The 23,198-nt window shown below is 35.6% G+C and overlaps 1 protein-coding gene across 1 annotated transcript; it reads left to right on the forward strand.

The window, feature by feature from the left end:
• Positions 1–10,787: 10,787 nt before the first annotated feature.
• LOC120251448 (berberine bridge enzyme-like 25) lies at positions 10,788–19,032 on the forward strand. Its single transcript, XM_039259967.1, is given in 8 exon segments — positions 10,788–11,163; positions 11,166–11,389; positions 14,640–14,731; positions 14,822–14,883; positions 15,065–15,167; positions 15,426–15,492; positions 15,598–15,734; positions 18,525–19,032. Coding segments are annotated over 8 exon segments (1,569 nt in total).
• The last annotated feature ends 4,166 nt before the right edge of the window (positions 19,033–23,198 follow it).

Here is a 23,198-nt window from a genome sequence, read left to right on the forward strand (position 1 = left end):
ATATAAAGATAATTAGTTTTTTAATAAGATAAAAAAGGTTAACAAAAGTTATAATGTATTTTCCATAAATAATTATTAGTTAATATATTTAAAAATTAAAAAATATATCCGTGCTAAGTAATTTTAAAATATTCTTTTTTAACGAATTTTTTTTATTTCAAAACAACATAGGACTATATAAAAGGTATTACAATAATTTTATATTTAATTGTCTTATACTAATTTGTACTATCTTTTGAATCAAACATGATATAAAACAAGCACTTATGATGTGGTGTACCATTTGTGTGAATCAAACGAACCTGGGGTGTGTTTGGATCAAGGGAATCATCACTATTAGCATGGTAATCCTTTTACCTTACACTATTAGCCTTTGTTTAATTGGTATCTAGTAAAAGAATGAACAGTATTTTTAAGTAATCTTATTACTTGACATGGATAAATCTTATTCCCCTCGAAATTGGGGGAGTCTCATTCTTGGTGTTAAAAATGACATTTTTATCCTTGTTTTAAATAATTAAAGGAAATTATTTAAATATATTAATAGTTATATAAATTATTTCTTTAAATATTTAAATATAATAATTAACCATCATCCATTATTTTCTACAAATTATTATAATAAATTATTATGTAATCTAGTAAATTTAATTATTATTAACCATCATATCATTTGTTAATAGTTAAGGATATAAAAGTAAATTTATCACATTTCTCTTTCTTAATTTTTCCATTCCTCAATTACATTCCTTCCAACCAAACACTAGTTTATTACTATTCTCTTTCCTCTCATTTTCATTCTTTTTGATCCCATTCACCCTTATCCCTTTCCCCTTCCCCTTCCCTTTCTCCCTTAGTGCGGATATGAGAGGAGCCAAAGAGGGGAGAAGGGGGCAAATGCCCCTTTATATTTTTTTGCTTAAAATTATTTAATACCACCCTCCCCCCGCACATGCAACAATAAGGAAATAAATTTTTTAAATAATCAGAATAAAATCAATATGAAAGTAAAGGGTTTAAATGATATTTTTTTCTTTTCAATTTCATTATTGACCCTCTAAGTTTTTGTTTTATAAATATGTTATAATCATATTAAAAAGGTATATTTTTTGGGAATTTCACCTGTGCAACAATAAGGAAAGAAACTTTTTAAATAATAAGAATGAAATTAATATAAAAGAAAAGCGTTCAAATGATATTTTAAAAAAATTCATGGTTTTAAAAATTCAAGGATTAATAGCATAATGAAAATCTTGAGATATCAACTATAGCTAAATTATTCTGAAATTGATTCTGTAAAAATCTTGGTTTTCTTCCCCTTTATATTGCTAGATAGACTATGTAAAAATGACTTAGAGTCAATTTTTAGTTGATTGCTTGGTAATAAACATTGAAAAAAATATATTTTATTGTGTAGATAATTAAACAAGTATTTCCTGGTTTTAAATTATGAAAACTTTTAAAGGTCAATTATGAATTTATTTTTTTTTGTTGATTTTTTTAATATACTTGTTTATATAAAAACCTTTTTTTTAGGAATTAGATATATTATTTAACTTCTATTATTATATAATTTTAAATATACTTGAATTTTGATTTAGTAAGTTTTATTTGCCAGGTTGTTTATGATTTCTGGTTCCTCCATTGCTTGTGAGAATATCTATATTCTCCGCAGCGCTCACAGACGAACTCTTATTGTCTTTTTGTGCACGCTCCTCATTATATATGCACTTGTCACATTTATCAAAAATAAAAAATAAAAATTTTCTTCCCATCCAGAAATAGAAGTGTCATATGTTATTTCTCCATAATTTTTAAACTAAAAATTAAAAATGTATGAAAACTTTATTAAGAGCAGGGTCTTGTAGGAGCTCGCTCACTTGCATCAATTTATAAACAGCCATTGGAGATCGATTTCCAATGGTTCTCTCCGTTCACAGCGATGTCTGAGTAGGCATTATAGTTCAATTTTCAATGGTTTTTCATCTGTTCACACCAAAGCTCACATATATTTAGACTTAAAGAATAAACCAATCTTGAGTTTGTTCACTTTCTTGATTTTTAACAAAATATTAATCCAGAATAATTCTGTAAAGTACAATGGAATAAATTATTGAATCATTTATAATGTTGTCTCCTAGGACAATTAAATTAGGGGATTAATTTATACTCTGGGCTACTAGTGGTTGTTACTTACAATGGATACGCAAATGCATGTGGTCAAAACTCTTCACCAGAATATTATTATAGTATTGTATTGACATTGTGATAGTATTGTTCATGGTATTGTAGCCTTATTGTTCATGAACTGTTCTTTAGCCTAAATGCTGTTTATGGTCAGAATTTCTCATGTAACCACCCAATGAATTAGAATAAAAATTGGGTAACTATTTTAATTCAAATTGAAGTTTAGACCCCAAAATAAAAATGACTCATAGTTTGGTATTATCTAATTTTCACTCTTTATTTTATTGTACCTCTGCAACTTTCTTTTGTTTACTATACTTCATATTTATGGTTTATCTATTTTTTTTTAATTTCATATATATATAATGGTTACCTGAGATATTTAACATTCTATTTTTATATTCTACTATAGATAGATAAGTTAGGAAAAAACACTATAGACTTTTTTTTTTTCTAACTTATGGTTAAAAACTAGCAACATTACTCTCTCAGGCCACATATATTATTTGTGTAGTTTTTCTCTCTCCTTTAATCCTTGTTTGTTTAGTCATGAGTTGGATTTCCAATCATCTATACATTTATGGTTTTGACAAATGCTAATAAACATATTTCGTTTAAGGTAGAATATCCTAAATGGTCCATCTACTTAGGTCACTCTGCCCTTTTAGTCTCTCTACTCAGAAATGCTCCCAACTAGTCCCTCTGTTCTTAAAAATGGACCCACTTAGTCCCATTATTCTTAGTTTCTTTCCAACTAGGTCCTCTAATACAGAGACTAGTTGGGTCATTTTCAAGCATAAAATGACTAAGTGACATATTTTCAAGAGTAGATGGACTAATTTGGATCATTTCTGAGTAGAGGGACTAAAAGGGCAAAGTGACTTAAGTAGAGGGGACATTTAGGGTATTCTACCTTCTTTTAATGATCATGTCTAAATCTGATTTACCCACTTTAAAAAAAATTCAATAAAATATGTGATTATTTTCTCTTTATTTATAATTTATTCAAGACTGGTGAATTTATTTTGAGTAATGCTATATCAAGCGAACCAGTCACACGAACTAGCCACACAACTGATGTGGCTGGTGGTGACGTGGTTGGTTCTCTCTCATTATTTTTTTTTTAATTTAAAAAGAATGAGAACGACTTTAGTTATCTCTATCACGTGGCTCTCTCTTTCTCTCTCCTGTCTTGTTCTCTCCTCATTATTGATGGTTTCACACTCAACCGTTTCCATTTCCCTCCTTTGTCTTCTTCCTGCGTTCTGTCTTGGGTTTCAATTTCCCTCTATGCTTTTCAATCCTTCATTTTCTCAAGTAGTGGTATGTTGGTTTGATAGTAAGATGAACAAGAGTTTCCTTTGATTATCTGGTCACTAAGCATGTACATAACGACTCACTGATGGTTTTAAGCTAAGGCATTGACTGAATCTATTGATTGATGGCAAGGCTTATAAATTGGTATTTTGTTTGATTTTATTGCATATCTGGAACTGTGACACTGTCTTAACGCTCAAAGTTTACAGGCAGACAAAAGATACAGAACTTCAGCACAGCAAATATCGTTAGTCTGAATGCCATGAAATCATCTGAAATTTCTCCTTATACACCCAATCTTGTATTTTCTTGTAATAATATCAATACAAAGGCCATCACCTTAATTTATTTTTTTTTAAATACATGTAAATATATGAATGTTGAACAAACCCATGCAAAGGAGCAGTAGCAGCAACATCACATCTCGGAGAAGTTGGGCTTGCGTTTTTGGAGCTTGGAGAGCACAGCTTCCTCCAGTTCCCGCGACCTCAACATCCCGGCATTCCACGTGGCCACGTAGTCCAACCCATTCTCAACCGCCATGTCTTTGCTCTTCATTATCACCGCCTTCGTCTCCATCAACGTCAGCGCCGGCTTCGCAGCTAGCTCTGAACACCACCACCCATAAATCTCTTTCATCTTCTCTATTTTTTTTCTATTAAAAATTGAAAATTTAAGATTTCAAATCACGATGCACGTAAATGACAAGATTACCCTTGGCCGGAGCGTAGATGCCCTCGTCCATCTTTGTCGGGTCGGCGAAAACCCTGGAAACGAGCCCTATCGCCTTTGCCTCGCCGGCGGACACCTTTTGCCCCGTGAGCGCAAGATCCATGGCGTTCTGAAAGCCCGACGATCTTGGGAAGCCCAGCTGCGGTGTTTCGAGATCCATGACCAATCCCCACATCCACCTCTTTGACCGCAAAGTGAGTGGTGATGTGGTAGGCGGGAAGCAGAGAGAAGGGAGAGCGAGGCAGGGAGAGAGAGAGGCGGGAACCGAGAGGGAGTGCCCAGCTTTGATCGGGGTCACGAGCAGAGAAGGAAGGGCGGCGGTCGGGGATCGGTGGTGTGGGATAGTCGCCGGGTGGAGCGGGGAGAGTCGTCGGTGGAGCTGGTGATGTGGTAGGCAGGGAGCCGAGGAGGGAGAGCAGGCGGGGAGGGAGAAAGAGAGCCACGTGATAGAGATAACTAAAAGTGGTTCTCATTCTTTTTAAATTAAAAATAATAATAATGAGGAGAGAGAACCCGAGCCACGTCACCCCTGACCCACATCGGTTGTGTGGTCGGTTCGAGTGATCGGTTAAACGATATAGCATTATTCATTTATTTTTTGTGTCTAGCCGTCTCTTGAGTTATCATCTTTTCTGTACTCCTACCAATTGCCGTCCTTGTTCGTAAAGTGAACAAGATGCTCAATGAGCATGGACAAGATGCTTATTGAGCATGGACAAAAACAAAAACAAATTAGTAAATCAAAAGTACAAAATACGAAAATTCATTGTTTACATGTGGATATAAAAATCCAACCATTAATTATGTATTTTTTTTTAAATTTTTTTTTTAAAATTTTTCGGGAGATGCTATCACACAAGTTGTTCGATTTAATTAATGCTCATGTTTGCATCCGACTAATACAACCAATGGCTACAAGAATAATTTCTTATTCCTTGCGCCAATTGCTTCAAGCTCTGCAACTCCTCTCCTTCTCTTATGCCTCATCTCTATTTCCTTGGCAACAACTTGCCATTCATTCTCCACTGAACAATTTCTCCAATGTCTCCAAAGTAAAACCTCAACAACAGACATCTCCCAACTACTCTTCTTCCCGAACACCACCTCCTACTCCACGCTCTTCCTGCCCTCAATTTCAAACGCCAAGTTCACCACCCCACAAACATCAAAACCCTTACTCATCTTCACACTGTTGTCAGTAATTGAAGCATTCTGCAGAAAGGTTCAGAGCTGAGGAGAAGAGGTTGTCCTGGTGGAAATATAAAACAATTAAGGGGTAAGAAAGTCTTTTCATGTGTTTGAATTTCAGTTAAATCCGTTAGCAGATAGTGGAAAGAAACCAACAGCTGAGATTGATTTGATCATGGATGAAGAGTAAGTTCGAGGTAGAGGTTAAGTCCAGCATCGGGGTTAGCTTCTTTGGTTGTGTGGTTCAGATTTTATCATCAAGACGGTGTGCATTAGTTCGAGGCAAGCTTGTAAAGCGGTTAGATGCACCTGGATGCTGCACGTGGCTAGCTGAGTCACTTAGTTTATTTCGTTTTGAGTACTAAACTTTCAGTTATTTAAATACTCTTCATATAGATAGTTAAAGCAAGAGTTTTTTCTGATTTTCAGCTGAGCTTCTTCATCTTCTGTGAATTTTCCTGGATTGTATAAACTTTGTTTGTGTTTGAGATAAATAGAAAAGTTGTTCCTCATGAAGTCTAGATGCTATATAGTGATTATCAGTGGTATCAGAGCTATAAGGTGAGAGTTGTTGGTGTTAGTTTGCAGGTAAGTTAAGAGGTGGTATTTCAGTTGTGAGATTTGATGTTGAGAAGTTTTTCTGGAGTGATTGTTGAGGGTTTGTGGTGTTTTTATTCTGATAAGATTTGTGAGAGTGTTTTTGACAGTGTGTGAAGTGTTAATTGTGTCAAGGTAAAAGGAAATGGCATCTAGTTTTTATCTACACCAACCCCAGAGATTTCTCATGCTTTACTGCCAATTTTCAAAGGAGAAGGATATGAACACTAGAGTTTTAGGATGAAGACTATTTTTCGGATCCCGGAGGCTATGGAAAAATTGTAGAAGAGGGTTTTTAGTGAAGAGAAGAAGCCAAGCGAGAAAGAGATGGAAGATGATGCAAAAGGCTTTTTCTTGTTGCAACAAGCGGTTGATGAATCAATTCTTCACGAGGTTGGTGAGGGTTTGAGGGACAGACAAAAAGAGCTTGGGATCATTTTAAAAAGAAGAAAATCAAAGGGACTTCTCGGATGGTTTTCGAGTAAGACAACAAACATTGAGGCGAGATTTGATTTACTTGAGATGAGGAAGATGAATCAATTCAACATTATATTACAAGTGTTTTGGCGATGGTGAATCAAATTAGAGGTATGGGAAGTGAATTAAAGGAAGTTGCTGTAGTTTTAAAAGGTTTTTGAGAGTCTATCTACAAGGTTTGTGCATCTTGTGACCTCTATTGAAGAAGCTAGAGATTTGAAGACAATGATTTTGGATGAATTGAGTGGGTCTTCTGAGGGCTCATGAAGCAAGATTTAATCGATTTTTGAGAAACATGAGGGCTTTTTGTAGTTCAAGATAATTCAAGAGTGGTAGAATGAGAGGAAGGGAAGACCTTTGAGAGGTAAAAGGTGTTCAAAGGCGGGTTAGTGCAACAACAAAAGGCGACAATTGCTCTTGATAATAATACATGGCAGAGGCGAGGCTGGTTCAAGGCCATTTGGAAGATTTTCAAGAGGCCAAAGGCGGTTTGGTGGACGGAGATTCGATGAGGAGGTTCTGAGAATATTTAGTGTTTTAAGCGCAAGAGATATGGGCACCACAGGGCTCATTGTTGGTCACAAAAGCGGGAATTTTTGAAAAGGGTTCTGGTTCTAGTTCTAATTCTCAAGATGATGCAAGTACTAATGAATATGGAAGTTTGTTCCTTGTTCATGGAGGTGATGATAGAGTTATTTCCTCACTTTGGTTCTTTCGGATAGCGAATACTCAAATCATATGACGGTGATAAAAATTTATTTCACGCGGTTTAGATGAGTCGAGTGAAGCACACGAGGTGAAATTGGGCAATGATAGAGATGTTAAGGTGTTAGGAAAAGGATCAGTTCTGGTTATGATGTAAGGAGTTAAAAAGCTGATTCATAATGTAAAGTATGTTCCTCAGTTGGCTCACAATTTGATTAGTATTGGGCAGTTGACAACTTGTGATTATGAAGTCATATTCAAGAAGAATTGGTGCAAGATATTAAATGAAACAGGTGAGTCAGTGTTAGTACTTCACAGAAACAGAAACAATTTATATCCATTAGAATTCTCTTCAGATTGTGAGCAAGTCAATCTGGTTAGTAGAAAAGAGGATGTGTCTTTGTTATGGCATCAAAGATATGGGCATTTAAATTTTCAAGGTCTGCAGAAGCTAGCATAGCAGGAAATGGTGATGGGTTTACCTGAAATACAGAAAGTTAGTCATTGTGAGGAGTGTGTATATGGAAAACTGGCTAGATTGCCTTTCAATTCTGGAAAATCATGGAGAGCTAAGAGCAGGCTTCAGTTGGTTCATGCTGATGTGTGTTGGCTAATGCAAACTCAAGCAATTGAAGGAGGTAAATATTTCTTGTTGTTTGTGGATGATTTTTCTAGGATGTCTTGAGTATATGTATTGAAATTTAAGCATGAAGTCTTCAGTAATTTTCAGAAATTCATGTCACTTGTTGAAAGGCAATCAGGATGTAAATTGAAGATTCTTAGAACAGATAGAGGGGGTGAATTCATGTCAAAAGAATTCCAAGATTTCTGTCATCAGAAGGCATAAAGCATGAATTGACAGCTCCTTACACACCTCAACAAAATGGCATTGCAGAGAGGAAGAATAGAACTTTGGTGGAGAAGGCAAGGAGTATGTTGAAAGCTGGGAATTTACCAAGAAAATTCTGGGCTGATGCAATTACTACTGCCGCTTATGTTTCTAATATTTCACCAACTTATGCAGTTCAAGGAAGAACTCCACATGAGGCATGGTTTGGGGTGAAACCAAGGGTATCACACTTGAGAATTTTTGGCTGTATTGCTTCTGTTCATTCTCCTTTACAGAATTTGCAAAAATTAGATGATAGAGCAGTGAAAGGGGTCTTTATTGGCTACTGTACTGATGCTAAAACATATAGAGTTCTGGTGCCTGATTCTGGGAAAATTTTGATCAGCAGGGATGTAAGGTTTGTTGAGACTAAATTTTGGAAGTGGTCTGAGAGTCAAGAAGAGTCAGGTGATGCTATAGTGTTACAAGGAAGAAGTGTAATTATGAATATAGGGAATTCTGGATCAAATGAAGGAAATAATTCAGATACAGTTGCAGACAATAGTAGTGGCAGTAATTCTCCTCAGAGACAGGCTGAGCATGCAGGTGGTTCAAGTGTTGATGAATCTCCATCACCAAAGGTGAGAACTTTAAAGGAATTGTATGAGAAGTGTTCATATGTTCTTAATGTTTCAGATCCTGATAGTTTTGAAGAAGCTGAGAAGTCAGAACATTGGAGGCAAGCTATGAGGGAGGAAATTAATTCAATTCAGAAAAATGGGACCTGGAAACTTTGTAAATTACCAGAAGGTAAGAAACAAATTGGAGTTAAGTGGGTGTATAAGACAAAATTGAAATCAAATGGTGAAGTTGAAAGGTGTAAAGCCAGACTTGTTGCTAAAGGATATGCTCAGGAATATGGGCTTTATTATGATGAAGTATTTGCTCATGTGGCAAGGATGGACACTATTAGAATGCTATTGGCTGTTGGAGCTCAAAAAAATTGGCCTATCCATCAATTGGATGTGAAATCTGCATTTTTGAATGGCGTTCTTAATGAAGAAGTATATATTTCTCAACCAAGGGGTTTTGAAATACAAGGGAAGGAAGATCAGGTGTATAAATTGATCAAGGCCTTATATGGATTAAAATAGGCTCCTAGGGCATGGTATGCTAGACTGGATGCCTGGTTTACTTCACAGGGTTTTCTCAGAAGTGAGACAGAACATACACTGTATAGGAAAACAAATAATCAAGCTGATGTGTTGTTGGTATGTGTGTATGTGGATGACTTACTTTGTTTGGGATTATCTGTAAGACTGGTGAATGAGTTTAAAGAAGCTATGAAGAAAGAGTTTGAAATGACTGATCTAGGATTGATCAAATATTTTTTGGGCTTGGAGATAAATCAAGGTGAGTATGGGGTACATGCATCTCAGAGAAGATATGCAAGAGATCTATTTAAGCAATTCAATATGCAAAGTTGTAATGCAGTGAGTGTTCCAATGAGTTTGAGTACTAAATTGCAGCTAAACCAGGAAGCAGAAGAAGCTGATGCCACTCTTTATAGAAGGCTAATAGGAAAATTGTTGTATTTGACTCACACCAGGCCTGACATTGTGTATGCAGTAAATATGTTATCCAGATATATGCATCATCCCACTAAAATACATGCAGGAGCTGCAAAACAGGTATTGAGGTATGTTGTTGGCACTTGTGATTTGGAATTCAGTATAATAGAGATATTGAATGTATATTAGAAGGGTATTGTGATAGTGATTGGAGTGGAGATGAACAAGATAGGAAGAGTACATCAGGTTGGATTTTCAACTTAGGATCTGGTGTTGTTTGCTGGGCTTCAAAGAAGCAAGAGATAGTGGCACTATCATCCACTGAGGCTGAATACATATCCTTGAGTTCAGCTTGCTGTCAAAGTATTTGGATGAAAAAAATTTTGGTTGATTGTGGGATTAATTGTGAAGAAGCAGTTCAGATTTGGTGTGATAACAAGTCTTGTATAGCTATTGCCAAGAATCCTACTCTCCATGGCAAAACTAAACATATAGATGTCATGTTTCACCATATTAGAGAGTTGGTAGAAAAGAAAGAAATTCAATTGAACTATTACAGTACAGAAGTGCAGGTTGCTGATATTTTTACTAAATGTGTGAGTATTCAGAAGCTTGAACAGTTCAGAGAAGAGATGGGTGTATGCCAGCTTCAATTAAGGGGGAATGTTGTTAGTAATTGAAGCATTCTGCAGAAAGGATCAGAGCTGAGGAGAAGAGGTTGTCCTGGTGGAAATATAAAACAATTAAGGGGTAAGAATATCTTTTCATGTGTTTGAATTTCAGTTAAATCCGTTAGCAGATGGCTGGAAAGAAACCAACGGCTGAGATTGATTTGATCATGGATGAAGAGTAAGTTCGAGGCAGAGGTTAAGTCCAGCATCGGGGTTAGCTTCTTTGGTTGTGTGGTTCAGATTTGATCATAACGACGGTGTGCATTAGTTCGAGGCAAGCTTGTAAAGTTGTTAGATGCACCAGGATGCTGCACGTGCTAGCTGAGTCACTTAGTTTATTTCATTTTGAGTACTAAACTTTCATTTATTTAAATACTCTTCATATAGATAGTTAAAGCAAGAGTTTTTTTTGATTTTCAGCTGAGCTTCTTCATCTTCTGTGAATTTTCCTGGATTGTATAAACATTGTTTGTGTTTGAGATGACTAGAAAAGTTGTTCCACATGAAGTCTAGATGCTATATAGTGAATATCACACACTATCTCATGAATCCCATGTCCAAGCATCTGTCCTCTGTTCTAAAACCTATTCTCTTTCCCTTAGAGTTCGGAGTGGTGGCCATGATTTGGAAGGTCTCTCTTACCAATCTCTGGACAACCAACCTTTCATCATTCTTGACCTCACCAACTTCCGATCAGTAACCGTTGATATAGAGCATTGCAATGCATTGGTTGAGGCCGGCGCAACTGTTGGAGACCTATACTATCAAATTGCCAAACAAACCACAACACTTAAATTCCCGGCGGGCACCTTCCCCACTGTTGGCGTCAGCGGGCAGATAAGTACCGACGGCTTTGGAACTCTTGTCAGGAAGTACGGACTCGCAGCTGATATGTCTTGGATGTAAGACTTGTGGACGTGTATGGCCGGATATTGGACAAAGATTCCATGGGAGAGGATCTCTTTTGGGCTGTGAGAGGTGGTGAAGCTGTGAGCTTTTGTGTTGTTCTTTCATGGAAGTTGAGGTTAGTTCCAGTCCCTCAAACTATTACCTTGTTCAATGTCGCCAAATCATTACAGGATGGTGCAATAGATATCGTTGACAAGTGGAAGCAGGCCATATTTCCAATCTCCTAGAGGAATTGTTCACTGAGGTTCTGATGCAAACTCTAATGAACGGTAGGTACCAAAGGAGCAGAAGTTTTCTTCAATGGGTTGTATTTAGGAAAGTCCAGTTAGGCTATGAAGGTGATGAACAATAGGTTTCCTGAGTTGGGAGTGAAAACTGTACGAAATATACTATCTGTATAGCATGCAAATACTATAAAGTAAGACTATAGAAATATAAGATGCAATCAAACAGAAACTACATCAATAATTTAAAATAATAGTTAGAAATTTGTAGCGTGGGGTAGGCGTGGGTAAGCACTGCGCTAACACTGAATTGGCCTCCCTCCTGCAGGATTTTCCGGCCTCACTCCAAGCGCAGGATACACTAACCCGGGAAGGAAGAATTCTCGTAGCCTAGCATGTTCGGTGTCGAGATATCCCAAGCGCACCCGCAAGGTTCAGGTAAAGAACCACGAATGAGAACAAAATATTTGGGTTTTTCGAAGCACGCAAAAAGCACACCCGGGAAAAGGAGAATGTGAGAGAAGAAGTGAGCAAGTGTGATTTGGGTTCATGGTTTGGACATGTATTTCTGAACATTTACAAGTACTTAAAGCCTATCTATATTATGCAAAAGTGACCAGAGAAACATAAAAAACACCCTCAACCGACCAAGAAACTTCACCACAACACAATTAAGCACATGAAAACACCAAAGATCCACAAGAAAATCACAACAATAGCATGTAAAAGATCAAGACACCAACACTTAAGCTCTTATTCATGCAAACGCTAACTAAAACCTATAAAAATAGTAAGGACTTGGGTTGCTTCCCAAGGAGCGCTTGTTTAACGTCACTTAACATGACGTACCTTGTCTTGCTTCACGGGTGCTCATAGATGAATGTTTCCCTCTTACCCATAACTTGAAAGCATGATGAACATAGTCTTTTGAAGGTAGAGGGGGAGTTATTGTATTTGTTACCGCACAAGGGTTCGTCACCCTTACTCCATTCTTGCTCATCCCCATTAGCCTTGGGGTGTTTCTTGTGACGTCTCCTTGCGCACTTCATCTTCCGCAGCATCTTCTTCATGATCCCCGGGGTAGGTTGTACCTTCTCCTCTAGACCAAGCATTAAGACTTCTTCATCCTCCACTCCTTGGTCTAGCAACCCCTCGTACGGGTCCAGATTCATCATTTCCTACACATATTCATCGATTAATTCATCAGTAGTGTCAAGTAAATAAAAAGTATCATCAAAGTCGAGAGAATGTCGCATGGCTTCGGCAAGGCGGTATGTCAACTTATTGTCGCCAACCTTCAATGTCAACTCCCCACCGTCCATGTCGATAAGTGCCTTTTAAGTATGCAAGAATGGCCTCCCAAGTATCAAAGGAACATCTACATTCTCATCGATATCCAACACTACGAAGTCTGCAGGAAATATGTACTTATCGACCTTGACAAGCACATCTTCAATGATGCTCCTCGGATGTCTCACCGTTCGGTCCGCCAATTGTAATGCCATCCGAGTGGGTCTAGGCTCTCCCAAGCCTAGCTTCTGAAAGAAAGAGTATGGCATGACGTGGATACTAGCCCCCGAATCCTTAACCTTTCATTAGAGTTTCCAACTGATGGAGACAGCAGTGAACTGAGTTCTTGAACTACAACTCCTAGAATAAGAATTCAATTTTAATGATAATCTTATGATTGCACTTGGATAAACAGGGTTGGCGCGTTATTAGCCATGCGCTAGATATCATTTCATGGAGATTATTAGAGAGTTAGCCAGCTGACTCTCATAACAGCGACATGACAATTGTCTCCATATAGGTGAGATCTCCAGGGATATTTGTAGTGTAATATCTTGCCTAACCAACCTTTGATCTCATTAAGAGCTATGCTCAACCTTTACACCACTACATGAGAGCACACATCATAGGAATAGGGTTATAATGTACATATGCAAATATACATAGGGTGCTCTCCCAGTCAACCAATCAATAGCTTCCCCTTGAACTTCTATCCTGGGATCTCCATTCAAAGAAGTAGGGTCACTATTGTTATTTACCTTTATGGGCTTAGCCCCATTCCCCTCGACGCCTCGGCTATTATTTATCTTGATAAGCCTTTAGTCAGGCAATCTGCTAGATTTAGCTTTGGCTTTATGTAATCAATGCTCACAACGTTGTGCTTCAGATGTTTCCATACTGACTTGCGGCGGATGTGCATATGCCTGTTCATTTTATTGTTAGTACTTTCACGCTTGTACAGTTCAATAGAAAATTTAGAATCACAATGTATAGCAGTAGGAGGCATAGGAGAAGACATAACAGGAATCTCAGAAAGTAAATTTCTAATTCACTCAGCCTCTGTACATGTTGAATCAAGTGTAATTAATTCAGCTTCCATGGTGCTCCTAGCATTGAGCTTCTACTTAGCAAATTTCTATTGGACAACTCCTTCACCAAGTAAGAATACCTAGCCTGAGGTTGATTTAAGATCCATCGAGTCAGATATCTAATTGCCATTTGTATATCCCTTTACCACACTAGGGAATCCAGAGCATCTCAATCCAAAAGACAGAGCCTTTTAGGAATCTGAGAACCCTCTCAAGAGCAAACTAGTGTTCTTGATTTGGCTTACTGGTATATCTACTCAGTCTAGATACAGAATACGCAATGTCAGGTCTAGTTCTGATCGACAGATACATCAGGGATCCTATGATCTGGGCATAGAGATCCTGATTCACAGGTTCATCTTTGTTCTTCTAAAGGTGTACATTTGGATAAGAAGTTTTAGCAACAGATTTGCAATCCAGATATCCATATTTCTCCAACACTTTCTCAATGTAATGAGATTCGGATAAAGTGAGGCCATATAATGATCTCGTAAGCTTGATTCCTAGGATAACATCAGCTTTTCCTAGATCTTTCATATTAAACTTACTGCTCAAAAAGTTCTTGACATCACAAACAAGATCAAGATCAAAAGCAAAGATAAGCTAATCATCAGCATACAAGCACACAATAACACTTTTTCCATCTACTAATTTACTGTAAACACACCTGTCATAGTTGTTTACAACAAATCCATAAGAGATGATTGTAGAGTCAAACTTGGCATGTCATTGCTTCAGGGCTTGCTTTAGTCCATAAAGAGATTTTACAAGTTTGCAGACCTTGTGCTCTTGTCCGGGACAACAAAGCCTTCAGGTTGCTCTATGTAAATTTCTTCCCCTAAATCACCATTCAGGAAAGCAGTCTTTACATCCATTTAATGGATTTCAAGACTGAAAGGAAAGGCAAGTGCTACAAGAATCCTAATGGTGGTGGTGCGAGCAACTGGTGAGTAGGTGTCTAAGTAATCAAGTCCCTCTTTCTGTCTGAACACTTTTGTAACTAACCTGGCCTTGAACTTTTCAATGAATCCATCAGGTCTCAACTTCTTCTTGAAAACCCATTTACAACCCAAAAGTTTACTCCCAAGACTCAGGGAAGTAAGTATCCAGGTGTGGTTACTCATGATTGAGTGGTACTCATCATCTACAGCTTTTTTCCAGAAAACAGAATCAGCAGAAGCCATAGCCTCCTGATAAGTGGTAGGAGTATCCTCAATCATGAATGTGACAAAATCATCACCTAGGTTCCTTTTCACTCTACCTCTTTTGCTTCTTCTAGGTTCCTATATAGGAATAGGAACTGATCCAGAAGTAGAGCTAGAGGTCAGAGGTACAAAAGGAGTGGGACTGGAGGCTGATCTCAGAGGAAAGATGTTCTCAAAGTAAACATCATCTCTAGCTTCAATGATGGTGTTTGTAGCTATTTCACTCACCTCTGAGTTAATAACTAGGAATCTCCCAACATTGCTATCTACAAAAACTACATCTAGGGTTTTAGGTCCAATCTTCCGGGTTCTAAGATCAGGGATCTTGACCTTAGCTAGATACCCCCACACTTTGAAGTAGTTGAGTTGTGGGGCTCTTCCTTTCCGAAGTTTATAGGGTGTTGTGCTACGGTCCTTAAAAGGAATCCTATTCAGGATAAATCAAGCTGAGAGCAAAGCCTCCCCCCATAAGTTCTTAGGTACAGCAGAACTTAATAGCATGGTATTTACCATGTCCATCAATGTCTTGTTTTTCCTTTCAGCAACCCCATTGGACTCATGAATGTAAGGAATAGTAAACTTATGCACAATCTTATTCTGTTCATAGAATGAAGACATAGCATTAGAAGTATACTCTCTACCTCTATCATATCTAAGAACCTTAATGGTCTTGCCTAGCTGGTTCTCAGCTTCAGCTTTGAAAATCATAAACTTGCTAAGGGCTTCATCTTTGGATTTGATCAGGTATGTATAACAGAATCGGGAATGATCATCGATAAAGGTAATGAAATAACAGTTTCTCACTATGCTAGAAGGTCTACAAAAATCACAAATATAACTGTGGATCAAATCAAGAACTTCAGAATTATGATGAAAGTGAGGAAAAGTTTTCTTGTGTAATTTTTCTTGAACACAGATCTGACTCTTGGAACCTTGATCAATCTTGGATTTAGGAATCAGTTCAAGGTTCACCAACCTTCTAATGGATCTAAAGTTCACATGACCCAATCTTCCATGTCAAAGATCAGAAGACTCAATGTTCAAAACAATAGAAGGAGAAGAAGGATAATCAGAACTTTTATTAACAAATAAGTAAGAAGGTTCACATACATTGAGCTTGAACAGACCACCGGATACAAAACCTTTACCAACAAAAAGATTACTTCTGTAGATTACAAGATGGTTTGACTCAAGTACAATCTTATAACTAGAATGAATCAAAAGGGAACTACTAATCAGATTTTTCCTAATGTCGGGTACATGCGGAACATCTAACAGAGTGAGAACTTTCCCAGATGTCATCTTCAAATCAATCCGTCCTCTCCCTAACACATGTGCTACTGAGCCCTTTCCAAGAGTCACACATCCTCTACTTGAGACCTGATAAGTGGAGAACCAGAAACGTTCAGCACAAACGTGGACTTTAGCACCAGAATCAAGGAACCACTCTAGGTTTTGACAGGTCAAATTGACAAAAAGAATGAAAGGCACTGACCTAAAGAAAGTCCCAGAGAAGGGTTCACCCATCTCAAGCACATTTACTTATGGTTTGGGTGGACCGGAATTTTTGCTGACAGGTTCAGTCTTACGGAAGAAGCAATCACGAGCAACATCGTTTGTCCTACCACAAACAAAACAGTGTTTATAAGGACTTTTCTCATAAGGCTTAAGAGAAGAAGATTTGGATTGCTAAGAGGTTTGAGAACGAGAATGAGTTAGCTTGCCCTTGGCTTTAAAGGGTTTCCCTTTGGGGAAAAATTGGTGACCTCTATCAGAAGTATAAAAAATTATAAAGCTTTTTGAACTATTAGGGCTACCACTATGTTCAGCTAGATAAACTCGGCCCTTATGAGAATCTACACCTTTAGAGAAGATTTGGTTGGCTTCCTCAATTCTAATGGTGTTGTAAACTCCTATAAGGTATAAGGAATCAATCTTGTGTCTAAGTCCATTTGTAAAGCCTGACCAAGAAGGTGGTATCTTGTTCAGGAGAATGGACACAAGGTGGCTCTCATTGTACACGGTACCACACTTCTCTATGGCACTAAGGTAGTCCTGAAAGGTGAAAATCTGTTCTCCCATCTCTACCCAATCTACCATCTTGTAGTTCTCAAACTCTATGCTCAAGTGGCTAATCCTAGTAGCATTATCAGGGCCATACTCCTTTTCTAGGACGCTCCATATATCCTTAGCAGTCTTATAATCAAAGCATTTGTCATAAAGACGATCAGAAAGAATGCTAAGAATTCTATGGTAGCAGTGGAAATCAATCTCTTTAGGAGTTCAACTAGGAGCTAAGGAGCTAGAGGTTTGGTGTATAGTCGAGATGGATAATCGGCGAAGTCCACTAGGATCAAGATCAAAGGAATCGAAATCAGAGGATAGAGTAAGGGCTGTGGATACTCCTAATGTGTACAACCAAAATTCAGCCTGATGTTTCCACCTCCTAAAGTTCATCTTACCATCAAACTTGGCAGGTTTACACGAAGTGTCAGATTGTGCATCCATGTGTGTGTAATGTACGTTAATTAGGTTCAAGGTCTACTAATGTGAACAAGCAAGTTTTAATGTTTCAGAAAAGAGCTGAAATAAATTACAGTAATTAACTTGCAGAAATACAGCACTATAGAAATATACATACAGAAATATGAGCTACAGTATTATGTGTATGAATAGGTATACAGGAGTTTTACATATAAAATTTAGTCTACAGCATTATACATATGGAAATATGGTATTCTATAGTATTATACATACAGAAATATGGTATTCTACATACAGAAATATAGTATTCTACAGTATTATATGTACAAAAATAGTATGTAGAATATGCTTACAAAATACAAAAATATACTTGCAGCTAAACAGCTTATGTAAAAGACAACAATTCAGCATTAGATTGTACGAAATATATTATCTATATAGCATGCAAATACTACAACTAAGAATGTAGAAATATAAAATGCAATCAAACAGAAACTACAAAAATAATTCAAAATAATAGTTAGAAATTTCCAGCTTGGGTAGGCGTGCGTAAGCACTGGCCTAACGCTGAATTGACCTCCCTCGTGCAGGATTTTTCGGCCTTACTCCAAGCGCAAAATACACTAACTCGAGAAGGAAGAACTCTCGTAGCCTAGCACATTCGGCGTCGAGATATCCCAAGCGCACCCGCAAGGTTCAGGCAAAGAACCACAGAATGAGAACAAAATATTTGGGTTTTTCAGGCATGCAAAAAGCACACCTGGGAGAAGGAGAATGTGAGAGAAAGAAGTGAGCAAGTGTGATTTGGGTTCATGGTTTGGACATGTATTTATAGCCAAGAGTTCCCTAACAACTCTCTCAAATAACCAATGTGGGACTAAAAGAATGAGAGGGATTTCGTTTGAGTGTACCAACATGTGGGACCAGTTGGGACATGTGGGACCCACATCCAACAAAAAAGAGTGACTTGAATAAGATGAGTTGGATTCAGTTAGTCTTGTCCTTTGCCCTTTATCCTATTGATTTCCATATTGAAATCCTTATCGATAGGAGCGTCCAACAAAAGGCTAATTTTAAAGCTAAGTCTGACTATGCAGTGAATCTTCTACCAAGAGCTGCATTAAAGATCTTGTGGGATAGTTTACTGCAAGTTGATAGGGCATTCATTTATTTTGAACCATATGGTGGGAAGATGGCTGAGATTCCAGAGTTCCAGATACCATTTCTTCATAGGAAGGGAAGTCTATTCATCATCCTTTATCTTGTGGCATGGGCAGAGGAGGCTGAAAAAAACTTGGACTGGGTTAGAAATTTATATAATCAAATGACGCCTCATGTCTCAAAGAAGCCCAGGGGTGCATACTTGAACTATAGAGATTTATATCTAGGAATGAACGAAGGGAGAAACACAAGCTATTCCATGGCTGAGGTGTGGGGTCACAAATACTTTAAGGGTAACTTCTTAAGATTGGCTCTTGTCAAGGGTGAAGTTGATCTTGCTGATTTCTTCTGGAATGAACAGAGCATTCCTCCTCTGGTGCTTGTTAAGCTTTATTAAAAGCTGCTTATGTGTCAGCCATGTAACTACTTGTGTGGCAGCCTAAGCGGAAGAAATAACACTTGGTCATAGGATTAAGTTATGAGTCAGTTGTTCGGTTAACTTCGTCTTTTATAGTACTGTTGTTTAGCAGTTATAAATGTTTCTTTATGATACTAATATTGAAGTTATCTATATGTCTCTTTTACTGTTTTATTGAATGTTAATAAAATCCTTTATAATCCTCTCTAACAGTGCTTTCATAGGAATGAAGTTTTATTTTTATATAAAGTAAATAAATCATAATTTATTAATAAACTGAACAGAACCAAATAATTTACAGACAAAAAAGCCTACAAACAAGGGTGCCAACAGTGACACAACCTACATAGGCTAAACAGTGCCAAAACAACAAACACAAGTAAAATAACAAATCCACTAGACGTGGAAAGAAACAAAGGCAGACATCGAGAAAACTACTCCTAGAAGAAAAAGCAGTGGCGGGGCGGAGGCGGCAGGGGGGCAAGGGGGCGGCCGCCCTGTCGCCCTGGCCGGGTGCATGTGACCCCTCTGCTCGTTCCCTCCCGACGAGTTCCCTCGCCCCTTCCTTCCGGACGCCCTCACGCCCCCTTGCCCCCCTCCTCCCGGCCTTCTCCTCCTCCCTCCGGCCTTCTCCTTCGGCTCCGCCCCTTCTTCTGAAGCTTTTTTAATATATATATTTTTTATTTTTTATTTCTTTATCTTTATATATTATTATCTTTTTATATTTTCATTATATTATATTTTTTTAATTTATTTTTTTAATTAAATGATTTGATTTTTTTTTTCTCATTTATTAGATATTTGGTTAAGTTTGTTATTTTTAAAAATTTCTAGAATTTGTAAAAATATGTATGATTGATTAATGTTCATGATTTAGGGATTTGAGAAATATTAAAGCTTTGATTTAGTAATAAATATTTTTTCAAAAATTATAATTAATTTAAATAGGAGTTTAAATGAAAGTTATTATTTTTTAAAAATATTTAAATATCAGTTTATTTTGCAATTAATAAGATTTTCAATGTAAGTAATTTATAAAATTAAATTTTTTAAAAAATTATTTAAATGAATTTAGATAAATTATTAAATTATATATATCATGTAAATGAAAATTTTTTTAATTTAAAATATTATCTATATTTTTACAATTATAAATCAAAACAACATCAACTCAAGGATAAGATGAAGTAATTACTTTACGCCCTTAATTTTTAAAATCCTCATCTTTAAATTTTTTTTAATAATAATTTTACAAACTAAAATTTTAAAAGACTATTAATAATTACATGATACAAAAATATTTTTAATTTAATATTTAATCAATGTAATTTAATCTTAGTTAACATTTAAATTTTTAAAAAAATACGATGAAGATATTAAATATTTTTATTTTTAATGCTTAATCGGTCATATCTTCTCTAACTAACTTTTTCAAAAATTCTATTATGATTGGTTTTTTTCATGTATTTGTTTCTCTAAAAATTAATATAACATTTATTTTTTTAATTATAAATAAGAGCATTTGTAGTTTTTTTATATTGTTACAATGTTTTTGTTAGGTTTTTATTTTTATTGAGTTTTATTTACAAATTTTAAATATATACTTTATAGTATGTGAAAACAATAAACAAACATCTTAAATAGATATTTATTAAAAATAAAAATCTAAATAAATTTAATTTTTTTATTAAATAAATTAGAAAATATATTACGAAATTCCGAGTATAGACCTCTAATAAGCCCCTAAGTCGAATTATCAAATTTTTGATATATTAATTAATTTTTAACTCGTTTCTCTTAAATTTTTACTTATTGTTATAAATTAAATTAAATGTATTTTATAATATAAAATTTTTGTTAATTAATTATTTTAAAACTTGTAGTTCGCCCCCTCTTTATTTGATTTCTGGCTCCGCCCCTGGCAGTAGGTGATGCTACCCCTCACTAGACAAAGTTCTTATATATTTATCTTTAGCACGTTTGACCTGTTTGTTTTATTTTATCTTATTGCTTTCAAACAATACCTGTATTACGGAAGTGCACTATTGTGTAATCTCCAGGTTTGATTTTCATGGAGGATGAACTAACTTTTCTTCTATAAGTTTGATTTTTGGAATTTTGCCTAATTCTATGATTTTATTTAAAATTTATTGGTAATAATCCCTTTATAAAGTATGTAATTCAACATGCCTATTTGGAGGGGTAATTATCGTACAAGTAAATTAATGGAAAAAGGTGGGTTTTTTTTTTAATAAAAGATATAAACCATAATTTATTAAAAAAAATAGCAAGTAGACGACCCGCACTAAAAATCGATCGAAGAGAGATAGAATTGATTGTCTCTTTATTGGATCAAGGAAATATATCATTTAAAAATTATTATTCACCTAATAATGTGTAGGATGGTTTTCAAGTTTGCAATAATTAAAATATAATATACCAATAGTTTTTGGTTTATTAGTATCGGGTTATTTTTATAGGGTCCTCATTTTAAAGTGGAGTTGAGGTCAAACCCCAAAACCTACACAAAATGAAAATATAGGTGCTTATTAAACTTGATCCACACGTACTTGTGCACATCCTTGACACGTGCTTGTTGTATTTCATTAAAAAAAAATAATTAAAATCAGATAATGAGTGCGCAAGCTTAGTTTCAAAACCCCGCATTTGCAACATAGTAGATCCACACTTGTGCACATCTTTGACACGTGCTTGTTGTATTTCATTAAAAAAAAATAATTAAAATCAGATAATGAGTGCGCAAGCTTAGTTTCAAAACCCCGCATTTGCAACATAGTAGAATCCTATTCATTAGGACTAAGTACTGTACATGGGTTATAGTATGGATCTTTTGTGGGCATGGAGAGAGCTACATATGAGAGAAGAAAGCAAATGCCTCTTTTATATGTTTTCCACTTAAAATTATTTAAGAATAAATTTTTATTTAATATTTATATTATCCCCCTAATAATAAATTTTTATTTAATATCTATATTATCCCCCTAATAATAAATTTTTATTTAATATGTGTGCATCCTTGACACATCCAAATCTGGGGGTTTGGGAGAGTTGAATATTTTTCAAGACAAAAATACCCTTATTGAATTTAGATAATTACATCCATGCCCTATAGAAAAGTTTAGGTTTTGGTTTTGAATTTTATTAGTTTTTTTTTTGCAAAAAAAAAATTATAAATTGTCAAATAAAAACATTTAAATTAAAAAATAATATTATATCGGTAAAATTAGCATAAAATACAATTTATAACTTTAAGGGCATTTTAGTAATATTAATATAAAACCTTACATTCTATTACCTTCAATCCAAACACTAGAAGGTTGGATAACCTCCATTTACTTTACCTTCAATCCAAACAAGGTATAACTTAAAACTCTTTTTTTACCTTATTTTACCATACTCTACTCTTCTTTACAAAACCCTCTTTCTCTTCATCCAAGCAAAACCTAAGTTTTGTATTATGATAAAAAAAAATTTAAGATATTTTAAAGATTTCATTGTGCAATGATAAGGAAAGAAACCTTTTAAATAATAAAAATCAAAATGGATATAAAAGTAAAGGGTTTAAATGGTTATTTTTTTTATAAAAAATCCATTGTTTTAAAAAAAGTTTTAAAGACTAATAGGGAAATAAAAATCCTTGAGATATAAGTGATAGCTAAATTATCCATAAATTTGATTCTTTAAAAACCTTGGTTGCTCTCTCCCCTCTTTGCATTGCTAGCTTGACTATGTGAAATAGAATTAGTGATCAATTTTTGCCAGATTAGTTACTGATATACATTAAAAAAGATATATTTGATTGTGTAGATAATTAAGCAATTATTCGTTGCTTTCAAATTATGAAAATTTCGTAGATGTCAATTGTGAATTTGTCCTTATTGATTTTTTTAGTACATACTTGTTTATATAAAAGACGTTTTTTTAAACATTAGATATAATATTTAATTCATATTGTTATATAATTTTGTACAAATTTGAATTTTGATTTACTAGGTACAAATTTGAATTTTGATTTACTAGGTTTTATGTGCTCATGTTTGTGATTTTTGGCTCTACCACTATCTGGGTTAGTCGTATTCTCCACAAATGAACTCTTATTATCCCTGTGCACACCACCCTAACTA

Source organism: Dioscorea cayenensis, chromosome 20 (assembly GCF_009730915.1).
Source record: "Dioscorea cayenensis subsp. rotundata cultivar TDr96_F1 chromosome 20, TDr96_F1_v2_PseudoChromosome.rev07_lg8_w22 25.fasta, whole genome shotgun sequence".
Classification (NCBI taxonomy): Eukaryota; Viridiplantae; Streptophyta; class Magnoliopsida; order Dioscoreales; family Dioscoreaceae; genus Dioscorea; species Dioscorea cayenensis.